Here is an 18,386-nt window from a genome sequence, read left to right on the forward strand (position 1 = left end):
CGATATCATCATTAATTTCTACTCTTATTGCAGGTGTCAAAAAGCTAGACAGTTGTGCTTGTCTGGAGGCTGTAGGTTAATATGCTGTTCTGAGAGTGCCATAAGCAAAAACAGGTGACAAATAACTCGATTAAGCATTCAGTTAGGGCTATTTTTGAATTTTCCTCTAAGCAACTTAATCTTACATTCGTTTTATGCTCATGTTTTGGCTTCATTTGTTCACAAACTTGAGATCATGGAATTTAAAGGACTTGGCTGGTTGTAGCATTTGTATGTAATACCCGTGATACAGTTTCTTTGTCAGAGCATAATTAACAATATGATTTGTACGTCTACTGCCTTCTGGTATTCACAACACAGTTTGTAAACTTAATTAGTTCTTGGAATAGCAAATGTTTTGAAGATGATAAACACTTTCCCTCTGAATAATGTGTTGAATGGTTATATATTCATAGGAATTTACTCTGTGTTACTCAAATTAGAATGCTGATAGGTATGCTTCTCAAGGTAAACATCACCTGCAGTTGCATATTCCCAGATTGTATTGTTTTTGTGCTTTTCACAGGGGAAATCAGAAATTTAGCTCAGATAATTCAGCCTGCAGGATATTCATTATGGTTCCATTGTATAGAGAACCTCTGTGCTAATATCATTACAGAGATGCCGTTTTTCCCAACTCTGATGTGATCATTATGGTATAGACGGGGGCTGGAGTGGAGAAGGAGCACACCACCACAGCCCTGCTTCCCTCGCCTCTGCTCTCCGCTGTCTCAGCCCTCATTGAGGCCAAGGAAGTAAGACTGCACTCTCAGCAAGCAGAAGAGATGCCACACAAGTGTGCTGTGTACCCAGGAGGGGCCTTATTACCATTAATAAATCACCAGTCTACAATTTAATTGAGTTTCCAAGCAATATGGAACTAGAAGAATCAAATGAGAAGAGGCTCAGTGCCAGTAGATCAGTGACTCCCAACCCCAGGTGTCGGGGACAGGTCCCAAAAGCCTGGGTTTCTCCCCATTTATATTTGTGAAGAAATGAGGGCACAACATGCAGAAGAATGAAACTGGACCATTTCCTTACACCACACACAAAAATAGACTCCAAATGGTTGAAAGACCTCAATGTGAGACAGGAGTCCATCAAAATCCTAAAGGAGAACACAGGCAGCAACCTCTTTGACCTCAGCCGAAGCAACTTCTTCCTAGAAACATCGCCAAAGGCAAGGGAAGCAAGGGCAAAAATGAACTATTGGGACTTCATCAAGATAAAAAGCTTTTGCAAAGCAAAGGAAACAGTCAACAAAACCAAAAGACAGCCGACAGAATGGGAGAAGATATTTGCAAATGACATATCAGATAAAGGGCTAGTATCCAAAATCTATAAAGAACTCATCAAACTCAACAGCCAAAGAACAAAGAATCCAATCAAGAAATGGGCAGAAGACATGAACAGACATTTTTCCAAAGAAGACATCCAAATGACCAACAGACACATGAAAAAGGGCTCAGTATCGCTCGGCATCAGGGAAATCCAAATCAAAACCTCAATGAGATACCACCTCACACCAGTCAGAATGGCTAAAATTAACAAGTCAGGAAATGACAGATGTTGGCGGGGATGCAGAGAAAGGGGAACCCTCCTACACTGTTGGTGGGAATGCAAGCTGGTGCAGCCACTCTGGAAAACTGTATGGAGGTTCCTCAAAAAGTTGAAAATAGAGCTACCATATGATCCAGCAATTGCACTACTGGGTATTTACCCCAAAGATACAAAAGTAGGGATCCGAAGGGGTACGTGCACCCCGATGTTTATAGCAGCAATGCCCACAATAGCCAAACTGTGGAAAGAGCCAAGATGTCCATCGACAGATGAATGGATAAAGAAGAAGTGGTATATATATACAATGGAATATTATGCAGCCATCAAAAGGAATGAGATCTTGCCATTTGCAACGACGTGGATGGAACTGGAGGGTATTATGTTGAGTGAAATAAGTCAAACAGAGAAAGACATGTATCATATGATCTCACTGATATGAGGAATTCTTAATCTCAGGAAACAAACTGAGGGTTGCTGGAGTGGGGGGTGGGGTGGGAGGGATGGGGTGACTGAGTGATAGACACTGGGGAGGGTATGTGCTCTGGTAAGCGCTGTGAATTGTGCAAGACTGTTGAATCTCAGATCTGTACCTCTGAAACAAATAATGCAATATATGTTAAGAAAAAAAGAAGAAGGTAGCGGGAGGGGAAGAATGAAGCAGGGGAAATCGGAGGGGTAGACGAACCATGAGAGATGATGGACTCTGAAAAACAAACTGAGGGTTCTAGAGGGGAGGGGGGTGGGAGGATGGGTTAGCCTGGTGGTGGGTATTGAGGAGGGCACATTCTGCATGGAGCACTGGGTGTTATGCACAAACAATGAATCATGGAACACTTCATCTAAAACTAATGATGTAATGTATGGGGATTAACATAAGAATAAAAAAAAAAATGAGGGCACAGTGAGGCTAAGGGACTTGCCAGAGATGCTCTGGTGGTCAAGCTCAGGCTGCCGCTCCAGGCCCTGGGCTCCCTGCCACTTTTCTGCCTGGTTTGTGCTCAGTTGGGTCCTCCTGAAGGCCCAGCATGAGACCTGGCACATAGTACTTAGGACCCCGAGCCTTCTGATTTGCAAGTACTTTCCACTGTACTTCCCGGAACTTGTCAGGAGTGTATATCAATCAGGTGAACAGAAATCACACCAGGTATTTTTATAGAGAGGATTTACTATGAAGAATTGGTTAGATAGGTGCCGGGTGGCTGGAAAAGCAAGTGCGGACACAGAAGTGACACAGACTAGTCACACTAGTCAGACCGTTAGGGCATGGGGAACCAAGGAAGAAACTTGGAGGAAGCACTGCATGGGGGCTGGGGCCAAGGCCCAGTCAGTGTGGTTACTCAGGGAGCTTGAAGAGGGAGCTCAGGGGGCAGGACTCAGGCCTCTGAGCCAAGGGTCCTGGTTTGCTGAGGAAGTACAGTGAGTGTGGCTCTGCGATGGCCGGGGAATCGCTGTCACTGCTCGAACTGGAAACCGCATGTGGCATGCTGCCAGCAACTGGAAGCCAAATGGGGAGAAATGGGGAGGGTCAGTCCCCCCCCCCCCCCGCCCCGCCCCGGTCTCTCCTCCTCCTCCAGCACTTCCGAGTACAGATGGAGAGACCACAGCTTAGGAAGTGGCAGAGACGGTTTGTTTATAGAAGTGAGAGATAGACAGGTGCCTTTCTTTTTGGTTAATTAAACCTGTGGGGATTCTTAAAAGTTCATCCAGTCTTAACTGTGCTCTCCATGGAGAATACCATCATTCTCTGTCATTCGCTCAATAAATGTATTTTGAATGCATGTTGTATTTTTGGTGCAAAACTAGGTACTGGGGATATGATGATGAAGAACACAGTTTTGTGTGTGTAAGAGCTAGTCAGGGAGACAGATGATAAGGACGTGTGTAAATCTCAGGGTTGAAAAGAACCTCCCTGAGTTCAACTTGCCATCAGATGATTGAATCCTGTCTGACGTTCCTGTCAAGTGGGACCCATCTGTGTCGGTCAGGGCTCTGTAGGTGAACTTAAACTCTCCTGAAGATCGCTCTTTCCATCTTGGAAGCATGCTGTCATTAGAATCTTCTCTCTGATTTCTACCTTTCTGTCCTTACTGTACCACTGGCCTTCTTACTGACCAAATCTAACTTCTCTTATATGATATACAGAAATGTTTATATGCATGTTTTATTTTCTCATGAATCATTTATCCTTTAGGATAAGCGTTTTCAGTTATTTCGGCTATTTTCCCCAGGCAGCACTTTTCAGCTTTTCCCCATTATTTCCTGCCTTACAGAGTCTTTTTAGGCTTTTTTCCCCCTAATCATTCCTTCTCCCTCTCCCATGAGCTAGTGATACTTCAGATCCACTGTCTTATCTGTTTATGTGCTGTGGCCCACAGTTGCCACACAAATTGGTGGATTCTTGAAACTGGTCTAGGGAAGCACTTCTCTGGATTCCTGGCCATGCTGTTCACCTTAGTCTTCTCACCTTAGTTTCTTAACTCATTTGTAGACCAGAACAACAAATTATCCCAACTCCAGTGCTGAAGACAAGAGAATAGAAGACTGGCAGACATCAACCTAAGATAGTAATTGCTAGTTTTAGTCGGAGTAAGCCCCATATCCATCCTTGATTCTGTCTCCTTTGCCCGGACAGGCCATGTGGGGCAGTTCTGGAAAGTAACAAGTATTCTGTATATTCAGCCTTAAAATAAATCAGTCAGTTGTCAGGAGACTTGACAAGGGGAACCCAGTAGCCTGCATAATTGCGTAACTAAATTTTTTATGGTTGAAAGACAAAATGAAAACAAACGAATGCAATTGACTGGCCTTAGCCGGTTGATTTTTTGTAAGATCCCTAGAGGATTTTAATGTACATATTGGTTTAGAATGTGAAGATCTATACCCAACTTGACAAATACCCTTAAGAAAATTCACAGTGGAGGGCGCCTGGGTGGCTCAGTTGGTTAAGCGACTGCCTTCGGCTCAGGTCATGATCCCGGAGTCCCGGGATCGAGTCCCACGTCAGGCTCCCTGCTCGGCGGGGAGTCTGCTTCTCCCTCTAACCCTACCCCCTCTTGCGTTCTCTCTCTCACTCTCTCTCTCTCAAATAAATAAAATCTTTAAAAAAAAAATAAAATAAAATCTTTAAAAAAAAAAAAGTTCACAGTGGGAATGTCCACTGTGAAGAGACGGCATCCAACTCCTAAGGAGAAGCCGTGGACAAAATGTAGCTGGAGAATGACTTCATGTGGGTAACTCTTCCCAGCCTTCTGTTGGCATGGGAAGTTTGTTCTCATTTCCAGCAAACTGTATGTGTCTGTGTTGGCATGTCCCTGTCCTCAGAAGCTGGGACTGTTAAAGTGTTTCCGAACTGATTTTTTAATCAATGTCTTAGCTTCTATGATGATGAAATTTGAGTGACAAAATTTTTGTCTCTGCTATTATTGTATTTTGTTTTTAAAAAGTGTTTTATGCCTATTTGGCAATTTTCAGGTAGCTTAGAAGTACATTGAGTTATGAGGGAAATATAGTATTTTTCGGCATCTTGTATGTTTTGTATTAAGCTGTGTTTTTGTTTTTGTTTTTTTTTTTAGCCATGTTCATTATTCTAGTATATCTCATGGTTTTGTTGATACACCTTTTAAATAGTATCGGAGTAGATGTGTTCTTTGGGATCTAGTTGCAATCCTTGATTGTGTTATTTATTTTTTTGTATTCTTCTTTATAAAAGTGACCCTGTATCAGCTTATGAAAAATGTGATTTAATATCTTAAGCATCATTTTGCCCCAATTACTCTGACTTTTTGCTGTATAAATAGGGACTGATTATGATTATGAAACTGGCCTAAAAATGTCTATCTAGACATCGCATGATTATATCCTACTTTGAATTTATTTTGAATAGTCCGTCATAGCCATAGAGTCTGCATTTTGTATATCTAACCAATAGAAAATATTCGTTCGTAATCTTATTAGATATGAAAGTAATAGCAAAATGCTTGCATTATATGGTTGTTATAGGATATCATTAGTCCAGTCATATTTCTATCTCCAAGTATGGTAATGCCAGCGGGATAAATGAGAAAGACACCGAATCTTCACACAAAGGAAATGGGTTTTATAATGAGTACAGTCGGAACAGAACTAATCTCTTTCTTGGATCATTACTTTACCTAATCATAAAACCTTTTTTAATTCAAATCCTTGCAGGGTTCTAATTGGTGACCTCTGGAGCCTGATAATTGTTTAAGATAGCTGGTCTTTTGCAGTATACTTAATGATGTTTGCAATTAAAAGTGAGAGATGTGGTGTAACCCTCAGGCAGGTATAACTAAAATGTAGATTTTCCTTTTTTCAATCTTTAGTAGTTATTCCCATCTCTCCTTTCAGTAGTAACCAACTTAAATCATTGTTAACTTGAATTAACCTCATGCAGTGTTTTCTGCATTCAATCTGTGGGTTCACCGGCTCTTCATTGGACAAATGTGTTGGGCTCTCTCCAGAACAGTCCTGAAGCATTTGGAACAGCCATGGGACTGGTCTGTTTGGGGAGGCAAGAACTCCTAGCCTCTTTCTCTCATCCCCTTCTCGGTCCGTCTTCCTGCCTCCCTTGTTGGGGTGATTTCAGTAGAAGCTGACCATTCTTGGCAGCCGATGCCAAAGAATACTTCTGAACTTTCTTTACTACCAGATGAAAATGGGTCAGTAGAAGAGAAATTTGCCAACATTCACCTTTAGAACTAATTGGTAAGACCATGGATGAACCTGAGCCCTGGTCATTTGTTGTCTTCATCACTCTGCATAGCATCATGCTGGGAATGAGTTTGCCCTGTGGTACATTTATTGTGTTTTTAACTCCCTCTCCGCTTCTGTCCTATTTCTCAGTAAATAGTGGGCATTCCATAAATGCAGTCGATGGACTGTTCCTATAAAATTCTGTTGATTTATTGGTGGTGGAATTTAATCTGTTGTGCTCACCTGTTGGCTTGGAAGGCTTTGTTTGGTTTTTGAAGCCAAAGTTGTGTGGTAATTTGGAGAAGAAGCACAACCTTTGAGAGTCCATAATGCTGCAGTCCAGCCTCAGCTCTGCTGCTGATCAGGTATAAGAAAAAGGGGATGATAATTTCCGCCCCATCACTCTGAGAGGTTGTGAGGACTAAATGGAGGTAAAGCCTCCAGTGTAGTGTCCAGCATATAGGAACTGTTTAACTTGTTAGATACCGTCTACCAGTTCTAGGGAGTGTCTCAGCTCTGATTTACATGCTTTGGTCTTTATTGTTTTAAAATTATAGGGGGGGGGGAAACCTTTTGCAGTTAGAAGTTTATTTTGAAAATTGTTAGAATTTAGAACCAAAATCCAGTAACCTACTTATTTCTGAAGGTCTTTGAGTCTTTCCCCTTGAGGCACCGAATGATCATGCTGTATCTTTGTATTGCTCTTTTTTCTGCCATTATGCCCTTTGTTTGGTGAATGCATATATTTCAGGGGAAATTAAGGTGCCAGTACACTAGAAGCATTTTCTTCCCTTAAAAAGAATTTGACAGAATGTTCATAATAATTCTGAGTAGTGCTCAGAATTTTTTAGTTATCTGGATTTGATTCTTTAGAATCATACAGCTTTTCTTTAGAATCATATAGCTTTCACAAATTCTTTTTGAAATCCATTCTGTAATGAGATACATGTAAATAAATCACTGCAAATTAAACACTGTATTAAGTGAGCAATACTAGCCTATATTTGTTCTGTATGTTATAATTTTTAAAGCACTGTGATAAACATTATTTCTTTTGATACTTTCAATAGCTTGGTGACTTTCTGCAAAAATGAAATAATCCAAAGCATTTTTTTTTTCTCACTCAAAATCAAGATCCCTGTACTACAGAAATACCAGAAACTGGAGGGAGCATAGCTTTAGGAAGAGGTGAACTGTGGTTGGGGTCCTGGATTGGGGCTGGCTGTGGGACCTCAGCTGTGTCCCTGGATGCCTCCAAGCAGCTATTCCCTTTCTATACAATGAAGATTATAGCTACTTTGCTGCAGCATTACAAGGATTAAATACCTGGAAGATAGTAAATAAATTCCGGCTGCCTATATTATTGCTATATTTTTGTTAATTATCTATGATGGGTAGAATTAATTCCTCCCTTTCTCTTTATTAACCTTTCTTCCCTCCTGGAGTAGTTTGACTTTCCTTTCTTTCTATATATGTTTTAATCCTATGTGTTGTATGTGTATTTAAGGATATTCGTGCCTAAATATTTGCTCTGTCTTTATAAAAATAGTTTACTTCCAAGCATTCTTAATATTGAGAGTATTGACTGTGTCCAGCTTCCTGGATGGTATATATGTGTGTGTGTGTTTATGATGAGTCTGTTCATCCTTATTAGACAGTGATATGCATCTCTACTCTTCTGTGCCATTTATTTCTGTTTATGGAAGATTATTTGCAAGATCATGAGCTGTATGAATCAATCTAGTCTGGGCAGGTTTTAGTGTATTCAACTCTGGCTTGAATCTAATAGGTATTCAGTTAGGTTGCTTAAATAAAATAATTCCTTAGTGAAAACATTTGTCATGTTGCAAGTTAAAAAAAATTATTTTCAGACCAGCAGCCACAGTAACATTTTAGTAATCTGTCAAATAGAATTTACAGTGGCTTTGAACACTATATATATATATATCTTTTAAGATCAATTTAAATCCTCCAACTGGACTGTTGTATTATTTTGAAATAGATTTCTGAATGTTGAGCATGTAGTTGTTCTCCTTGTGTGGGCTTCTTGTTAGCATAGATCCAGGCTAAGTCCTGTCCTCTCTGATCAGTTCATACAGGGTGTGGTCCTTGGCAAGGGGGTCTCCTGACTGTGTTTCCGTCCCCACTCGGACTTTATCGTGCAGGCTAGTTAGTGCTATTTACCTACACTTTTATGACCCTTTTAAATGTTTTTTTACTAAGTTGCTTTTATTATTTGTTTATTTTTAGAGAGAGAGAGAGTGCACATGCATCAGTGGGGGGGAGGGGCAGAGAGAAGGAGAGGGAGAATCTCAAGCAGGCTCCACATTCAGCACAGAGCCCAAGGTGAGGCTCAGTCCAACAACCCTGAGATCATGACCCTGAGCCAAAATCAGGAGTCGGAGGCCTAACCAACTGAGCCACCCAGGCGCCCCCTAAGTAGCTTTTAAACAACTAGTAAGATGGGCTTTGACATTAGATATACCTTGATGTCAATCCTGAATCAACTCCTTATTACCTAACTTTTGTCAAACTTGTTAACCATTTGAATCCTCTGGGCTTATTCTGTAAAATGGACGTGCTATATCATAGATTCGGTAGAATAAAAAGAGACTGTAAGTCAAACACAGAGCCCTGCACCCGGTGACTCATTGTCAACAGAGTAATGACAATAATTACCTCATTAGTACCGGTGTAAGTGACCTCTGAAACAACTGTCATGACTTCTCAGCATTTGCTGTGTGATATTCCATGTGGTAAGCTCACATGGAAAGGAGACATCAGAAATTCTTTAACGACTCCTTTGGTTTTTACCGAAGATGTAGGGGTGGAGAGCTGCTCTCTGCCTTACCACTTCCTCTTCCCACCCTCTCCACTCTGCTCTGTGCCAGGAGGCCGATGTGGACGGCACGGGGGCGGCCTCAGCAGACACTCCTGGCCTCTGGCTCGTAGCTGGCGAGTGGACAGCACCAGCAGCCAGCTGTTGGGAGGGAGACGTGAGATCAGAGTGCTTGTTCTCTTCGGCTTCTTCCCTGTCAGGTTACCAGGAGTTGTCTGCTTCCCTCTGTGGGAGTCTGTGACCCCTGTCAGGCTGCCCTGGCCATACAGCCTCTTTCTTTGCTTTTCTTTGCCCCTTCGTGCTTCATGTCTTGGGGCAGTAATACCTCCCTTGCTAGCTAACCCCGGGGTGCTACACCATTCTTTCTTGCTATTATTGTAGGTTCTTTGCACCTTTAATATATAGGCCCTTAATTAAACTCTGCTCAGATTACCCAGTTTGAATGCCACACGTTTCCTTCTGGAATCCTGTTTCTTGGATCATTCACCCGGGGAAAGAACAGAAGCTCCAGGAATAGGCAGAGTTGCAGAGTATCAGGGTTTCTAGCTAACGGTTTCTGACCTAAAAGATAAATTCCATATGGGCTCAGCACAGGAATGTGTTGGTTCGTTAATGCATTCTTTCATTGACCTGTTTTGTAAAGAGTGCATTTTTTTCCTTTATAGAAACACTGTGTGCTAAAACCCTGATTGGGCTGTTAGCTTGACAAATTATTTTAATGACCTGTGGATGGAATATGTTGGGAAAGTGTCCTGCATTCAGAGCCCTCAGTTTGAGTCTCAGGATTGTTGCTCGCAAACTGTGTGACTTTAAGAAACACATTTTCAAACTTTTCTCATGTGTAAAATGTGAATAATGCTCACCGGTCCTGGAATATTGTCAGGATGATGTGAGATAAAGAAGCAAAAAGACTGAATAAAAGGTAAAGTTATAAGCATGTGTGTTTGTAATGATGAGTTCTTTTCACCATCCAGTCTCATCCAGTCTCACAGCTTGTACCTGGGAGCCCTCACCACATTCCAGGCTCCATGAAAGGGATTGAAAGGGGGTAGCTGACAGGGTATTGCATGAAGTAGGAGGTTAGACCCGTGGTAAACATCATGATAGAGTACTGTGTTTTTTGGTTAACTGGCCTGGGAATTCAAGGGCACCTCTTCTAGGAAGTAGAACTTAGTTGGAGACACCAAAGAGAAGACACCTCAAGGCAAAAAGCCCACAGAATGTTCTAGTCTTAGAGAGCAAGTTCAAAGCCTACATACGACATGGTGGACGTGGTGCTTAAGAACCTGTGGACGAAGGTGGGTGTTGTGGGATCGACAATACAGCGTGGGGTCAGGAGCACAGCTGTGTCCCTGTGTCTACTGAATATCTGATTGGATACGCAGTAGACCTGACGCTTTCTCTAAATATGAGGTCTTTGCCTCTGACAGCTTTCTCATTTGTCTTCTGTCCACGTCAACTATAAATAAACTGTCTGCTGTCGTCCCACAGTGGTTTTTCATCCCGACAGACTGTTTTATTATCTAACTCTGTTTTAACCTGCCTCTTTCTCTCTCTCTCTCTCTCTCTGCATCCCGTCCATGTCACTTGCTCCTGCCAGATCGCCTTTCCTTAAGGCTGTCTCCCATCACGACAATCCCCACCTAACAACTTGTAGTAGCTCCCTGTTGTTACTGATCTGTTTGGATCTCAGTTTTGACCTTAGGAGCCTGGCCTGCCCTTTTATGCTTTTGTCCTCACTTCTTCTCTGTGCTGACCCCTCCTCTCACCCTGAAGCTCTTCCGTCTTTCTGCAGGAACCCAGGACGTGGGGTCAGGAAATTGAGTTCATGCCTAAGCTTGTCCCTGATGGGCTCTGTGATGGCAGGATCTTGTCATCCTCACCTGTCTGATCTATTCCATTTTGTACTGTTTGAAGAGAAAAGGGAAAAATAGGTTTTGCTATCTTAGTAAAACTCCCATCTGTCAACTGTACAGTCTGACTAATCGAATGAGCGACTGTGAACTAGTGTTACACAGGGCTACTTACCTTCAGTGAAGAATTCATCATTTCCTTGCCTGACAAACTCCATTCCTTACCCTGTAGCACGTACTTGCTAGCTTCTTTATTTTCAAATGATTGTCCAAATTCCAAAGCTGCTAGTCCCTTTCCTGCAGCACTGTGTGCATTATATTAAATTTGTCTATTTCCGTGCCACACATTCTCTATATTCTGTCCCCAGCACCTAGTATATTTCCTCAACATATCAGAGCCCAGTCATTGCTTTTGGGTAGGTGCCAGTCTTCACTGCTCACCCAAGTGAACCTCATTGCATTGAAAGTATTACCGGATTCTCAAAATAAAATGTTTTATATGTAATTTTCGCAAATCTGTCTGTTGCTTCAAGTGAGATAAGCAGCTCAGGTAGATGCCCCTACAGTCTCAGTAAAATAACATAGGAATGACGACCTTAAAATGAATGATCAAGAGAAAGTAAAGCTCTGGGTTACTAGCCAAGATGCAAAATATAGGCATGGCCACTTCTGTATAAATTTTTATTCTATTCTGTTTCAGTGTTTATAAAAATTTTATAAAATGTCTAAAAATTTACTTTTATGTAATTTAAATGGTGAAATATTCATGTTTCAAAAATTTAAAACAACATAAAAGAGAAAGTCCTGTTGATTGTCCACTGATTCTCTCATGTCCACTAGTTACAACTGTTGCTAGTTTCTTATCTGTAAGTAGAGAGACATTTTCTGTGGAGATACAAGTGAGTATGAACATACATTGTTAAACCATTTTACACTGTGTGTGTGTGTCTGTGTGTGTCCTCAACCGTGTATCTGGTGGAGGCGTTTTTTCTATCAGAACATAAAGAGTTCTTGATCTTACAGAGTAGCTGTCTGCTATTTCATAGTGCACGAGTGCCCTAGCTTCTGTAGCCAGGTTCCTGTTGCTAGACATTTAGGTGGTTTTCAGTGTTTTGCTATTAAAGACAATGCTATAAGCTTTGTACATAATATTTTACATTAAAGTATGTCCGTAGGGTGAACTCGTAGAAATGGAGTTGCTCAGAAAAAGGAAAATATCAATTTAAATATGCTTGATTCTTTGAGAGAATTTAAGCATTTTTAAAAAAGATTTATTTGAGAGAGAGAGAGAGCAGGGGGAGGGGAGGGGGAGAGAACTCCTCAAGTGGACTCCCCACTGAGCACGGAGCCTGTTGTGGGGCTCAATTCCAGGACCATGAGATCATGACCTGAGCTGAAATCAAGAGTCAGATGCTTAACCGACTGAGCCACCCAGGTGCCCCGAACTTAAGCATTTTTAATGAAAATGTACAGTTCTCAAATTATTTAATATTTTAAATAAATACTGAAAATTTAATTCATGTAAATCCAAAGATGATTTGGCTGTTTTTTAGAGGATTAGTGGATTTTACTATATTTGATGGGCTAAAATAAAAAGGTAAGTGGCCATTACTTAGGAAGCTCTGTAGTCACCCAAGGCAAAAACAAAAAAGAACAAATAAGAAAGACATTGTAACTGACACTAGGTTTCTGGGCTGACAGAAATTTGGTGTCCATGGTTTGCAAACGTAACATTTTAATCCCCTACATTATCTAAAACCTAGTCACACATTTGCTTATTATTTCTGAGCTGGGAGATGGCATTGGTACATTGAACTGTGTGGTAACAAATGTAATCTGGGGATTAGTAAAAGTGAAATCCCTCGTGCATTTGACCTCAGAAACCTGACTGGATTTTCTCTATGGTTGGCCTTCACTGGCTACAGTTAACTAAGAGGTTCTATCCACCTTGGTCGTGTCAAAGTACCTTCCCTTCTCATGAGAAAATCAGAGAGGTGGTCACAGGGGCTTTGGAAAATGAAACTCCCAGTAAGGGAGAGGCATAAATACCAGGAAACTGTTTCATGATTTCATACATCGTGTTGTACAGTCCCCACCCCCCCCCCACTTTTTTTTGCATTGTATTTTATGGGACTTCATGAAAACATCAAACTACTTACAATGCTCTATCAAGTGGAAATTACAAAATTGGTGATTGAATGAATAGTCCCTAAAAGAACCACAAAAGTTTTGACCGGTTTGGGATTTGGTAAGCTGGAGGGTCTGGGGCAAGTACAGTAGTCGTGATTTAAGCCAGGTGTGTCGGACCATAGGGATTGGGGCTCCTTCTGCTCCTGTGTGGTGTGTTAGGTCCAGTCCTTGCAAACCAACACGCTTGTAGCGTGGCATCAGGCCTTCACAATTTTCAAATAAATCTTAAACAGTGAAATATTATATTTTAACATAGTTCAAAGCTTACTTAAGGTGACAAGATACTTTAGCAACATAAGATTTTCAAAGTTGACGGTCTAGAGAGGAAGTTAAATATTTTATATATTTTTTTAAATTTTTATTTGCCCTTCCAAAATCATAGGTATATCTCAAACTTTAATGTAATATATTGTAAAATACATATTTTTTTCTAATTTTTTAATCTTTATGATTTTATGTTGCTTAAAATGTTTACTGTCACTGATGCAAGGAATAACATTTGAATGCTGACTCTGGAGTTACATGTCGTGCATATGTTGTAAGTGCTCAAAATCACAAAAATGCAGTGTTATCTGAAAATAAGTAATTACACCTATTTTAACAAACATTTATGTACGTTAAAAGTTCTTTTTTTTTTCTTTCTACAAAGTTTCAATATAATTTTGTTGAATCTTCTATGCCAAAGGCATTTCCAATTATAGCATAAATGCATAAATAAATACGTGGAATTAATTCTCTTCTCATTAAAGCTGAAGTCGTGAATTATTATACTTGATGGAGCAGATGACATGTGACTTATTGTTCTTTACCGAGGAAAGCAAAGCTAGTTTAGCTCATCTACACCATTAGTTCTACAGTTTTAAAGCCTGTGTGTGTGTGTGCGCTCGTGTGAGTGTGTGCTTGTGCATTCATGGAAAACTTCTGAAAGAGTATATGATATTGTTATAGTCATTACCTCTGGAGTATGGGTGTAGGAGGAAACTTTTCTTTTGATTTTGCATCCTGTTACACTGTTTTAACTTCTTTTTATAGGAAAAAATCAAAATTAAAAGTACCCTTAAAGGTGTTTTCAACAACAATAACAAGAATTATCTAAGTAAATCTTTGCATTTCATATCCTTCTATTTTAATGTACATTGTTCCCATACAGATTCTGTTTAGAATTCGTTTTCTCGATTAAAGCCTAGGATAATACAAGAAAGCAAACGAGATAATCCGTTTATTTGGAAGTTTGGAATTATCTTCAGGGCCTTTCCTGCTCTCCTCCATCTCCCTCCCCAGCACTCTTAATCCCTTTGCTGTAGTGTCTGCTGATACCAGCTAGGTCTCCAGCACCAACTGGGAGTCCGGCAGCTCGACCAGTTCAGTTCTGACACTCATGCTGGAGTTAGGGGCGACCCCACGGGAGGAGGGCCGCGTCCCACAAGACTGCCCTCGCTTCAGACATCAGCTGCAGGTGCAGCGCCCGGGCTACCCCCAGCCTGATGAGCTGCACGTGTGGGGCTTCCACGGCTCCTCCTCAGGTTGGGTAATGTGCCAGAGTGACTCCCAGGACTCAGAGAAGCACTCTGTTTACTATTAGGGTTCGTGCTGATGACTGAACGCCTTCTGGCGCCTCGTCTCTCTGCACAGGTGGGAGTGCTGAACATACCAGCTCCACACTTGCTTGGTTTTTCACACAGGCGGGCGGCTTTCCTGGCAAGCCTTAAGCTCCCTCTTCCTCCAAGAGTGATCTCATTAGTATAAAGGCCTCTGTGCTTGAGAGGGGCTTGTTAGGAATGATAAAGTGCAGTCCTATCACTCAGGAAATTCGTAGGGTTCTAGGAAATCCGTGCCAGGAACCTGGAACAAAGACCAAATAGATATTTTTCACATGCATACTGACTTTTTACCATGCACTGTTAAAGAAAAAAATCATTCTGACACTTGTTAAACTAGTAAGGAAGACTTTATTCAGGACTATCATGATAGGTGTCAGGACTGTCACTGTGGAGAAGGGAGATCAGGTTCAACTCTGAATACAAGCAAGACAATTGGGGGGTTAGCGCTCGAGCATGAAGGGGTAGGTGGGTGGAGGAGGGGAGGCATCAGTACCCCTGAGTTCTTCAGTGGTAACTGAAGCCTCCAGCTGTCAACAGAGCCTCCATTATCCTAAGGTGCCATGAACATCTTATTTTCTGTCTTATATGACATAAAAAATGGTGGGAGAGACTGCATTGGCACACTGTCTTTATAGTCAGACAAACGTGGAGGGAAGTCCTACCTTTGCTATTATTAGCAGAGTAACCTTTCTGAACTTCCTGTCTGCCATCTCTTGTGAGGATTGAATTATGTCATGAATGTGGCACATATTAAATTCTCAAGTATTCCTAGCCCAGTAACCAAAACAAGTGAATACGTGTGCCCCTTTCTACACCTGATGCCAGGTTTGGGCCTGCTCCATGCTGTGGTTCCCTTCCTTGAACCTGCGTATCTTGTGGTGCGTCTGGAAGGAGCAGTGCCTGTACACAATCATTCAGCACTCATTGAAGCACCTGCTTGTGTACCTCTTACACAGCCAAATGCTATAGGCAACAACGTGAGGAAATAGCATCTGAAATTTTCCAAGATCTGGGAGGTACACATGGTGTGTGCTTAGTGATGTTTGTTGGATGAAGAAACAGATTTTTACCTAAGAGAAATTTATGTTCTGGTGGGAGAGTATCTTGGTCCACTTGGACTGCAATTGCAGAATACCATAGACTGGGGAGCTTATGAACAACAGAAATATATTTCTTACTGTTCTGGAGGCTGGAAGTCCAAGATTAACATGCCTACAGATTTTGGTGTCACATGAGGGCCCACTTCCTGGCTCAGACGACCGTTTTCTTGCTGTGTCCTCTTGTGGCAGGAGGGGTGAAAGAGCTCCATGCATAGGGTCTCTTTCATAAGGCACTGATCCTTTTCGTGAGGGCTCCACCCTTATGACCCAGTCACCTCCTTGGAGCCCCCACCTCCTAAGACCCTCACATCCGGGATTAGGATTTCAACATGTGAATGGGAGGTTCCAAACATTGTCTGTAATGGAGATACACTATGGAGATACCACATTCTCTCCAATAGGAGTCATCATAGAATTGAATGTAAAGTGTTTTCTGAGCATCAAGGTGGAAGTGATTGATTCTTTCCTTCCTGCCTCATTGGTGAAAGGGATAGTCACACATAAAAAATAGTATTTGGTGTGGCTGAATCTTGAAGGAGATGTATGACGTTGAAATAATAACATTACAGGCAGAGAAAAGCATGTTAACGACATGAGTGTGTAGTTGATCCGTGTCACTTGTGAGGAGGGTAGATTTGGTTGGGGAGGTCAACTGACAGGAGGTTGTCTAGGACTTTTCATGCCATCTTAAAGAATCAATTCCTGTGAGGTAAGCCTCGGAGAGCCAGGCAGAGCTGATGGATAGGGATGTCAGTACTTTGTTAACACTGAGTAGAGGTTGTTTTCTGGCTTTTCTTAGCTGTTTGAGCAGCCTCTCTCTCGGATTCCAGAAGGCCCCAAGAAACTTACTTTTGTTTGTGTCTGTTTTTTAGTTAGTTCATTGTTCCCTCCATTAGCATGGGCTGTTGAGATTTGACTTTGCAGAGCCATGGTACATGCCTTTTTTCTACAGTACTGGTGAAGAACGATTGGTACAATGGGAAATACGTCATTACTTGAAAAACCCCTATTGATCTGATAGTCCATATTTCTGTATTTGATTTCATGCCACAGCAGAGCTAGCAAGAACTCCCATCCTCTGGGGTCCTAAGTCATACACTTCATGGTTATCTTTTTTCCTCCACAGAAATAGAAAAGTTTCAAAAAGGAGAAGGCAAGGATGAAGAAAAGTACATCGATGTGGTGATTAATAAGAACATGAAGCTGGGACAGAAAGTGTTAATCCCTGTAAAGCAGTTCCCTAAGGTAAGACAGTGAGGTTTGCAGGTGTGGCAAATCTAATCACAAGGGAGCAGATGTTCAATTTGTATTGTTTGATATTTTCTTGAGGTGTTTTCCCTTAGCATAGCCCTCCCCCACCTGACACCAACACAGATACACTTTTAAAGTTAATTAAAAATTAAAAACTTATTTAGTGATCCTATCTTTTCTGTTTGACTTTAGTGTGAGTTGGGGAGCCCTAAAGAATTATGCTTCTGAATCATCCTAGTGATGTGACTTTGGACAACCTACGTAACTTCTTTCTACTTTAATTTCTTCATTTGTAAGATGAGGTTGGATTACTAAGAATTAAATAAGATTATCCATTTTAAATGCTTAGCAAAGTGTGTAAGCACATAAATGTTCACAGTATTATCTATTCTACTTCTCTGTTCCAGAAAAATGTTCTGTTTTTTTCATTTACTGCAAGTGTTATGTCCTTGAACATGATTACAATAGGTGCTTTAAAGTTTCTATCTGATTCTAAAATCTTGGTCGTTCTAGATTTGGCATGACTTGATACATTGATACTCTTTTTGTCTTGGTTTTTTTCTTCTGAGTGCTCATGTACATGATTTATGCATACTGTTGTATACGTTGGTAGTTCATTTCTCTTGATTGCTCACTAGTAGTCCATTAGTTGAATATGCCACAGTTTGTTTATTCATTCACTAGGGCGTTTTCAATTTGGGGTTATTATAGATTAAATTGCCGTGAACATTTTCATACATTTTGTGATGATACGTTTTTATTTCTTTTGAGTAAATACTTAAGATTTAACTAGCTATGTATCTAATTTTACGAGAAATTGCCATACTTCTTCCCAAAGTGATTGTTCCTTGTTGTGTTTCCAGGAGCAGTGCACAACCAGGCTCTGTATCCTCATCGGTGTCAGTGTGCTCTGTCTGTTGAATTTTTAACCATTCGAATAGTATGTTGGTATTTTCCTGTGGTGTCTATTAGCATTTCCCTGATTAGTAATGATGTGACCACTTCATGTACTTACTGGCCACTCCTGTATCTTCTGTTTTGAAGTGTCTTTTTGGGTCCTTTGCCTATTTGTGAATGGGCTGTATGTCTTCTTTTTTTTTTTTTTTTTTTTTTTTTTTTTTTTTTTTTTTTTTTTTTTTAAAGATTTTATTTATTTATTTGAGAGAGAGAATGAGATAGAGAGCATGAGAGGGAGGAGGGTCAGAGGGAGAAGCAGACTCGCTGCCGAGCAGGGAGCCCG

The 18,386-nt window shown here is 41.0% G+C and overlaps 1 protein-coding gene across 1 annotated transcript in view; it reads left to right on the top strand.

Moving 5' to 3' along the window:
* The window catches only part of KHDRBS3 (KH RNA binding domain containing, signal transduction associated 3), a 187,275-nt gene that overhangs the window by 54,934 nt on the left and 113,955 nt on the right, over positions 1-18,386 (top strand). The window contains exon 2 of the mRNA XM_021688479.1: positions 17,022-17,140. Coding sequence (XP_021544154.1) covers positions 17,022-17,140 — 119 coding nt within the window. The remainder of the gene's footprint in view (positions 1-17,021; positions 17,141-18,386) is intronic.

The sequence above is a fragment of the Neomonachus schauinslandi genome, chromosome 4, assembly GCF_002201575.2.
Source record: "Neomonachus schauinslandi chromosome 4, ASM220157v2, whole genome shotgun sequence".
Lineage (NCBI taxonomy): Eukaryota > Metazoa > Chordata > Mammalia > Carnivora > Phocidae > Neomonachus > Neomonachus schauinslandi.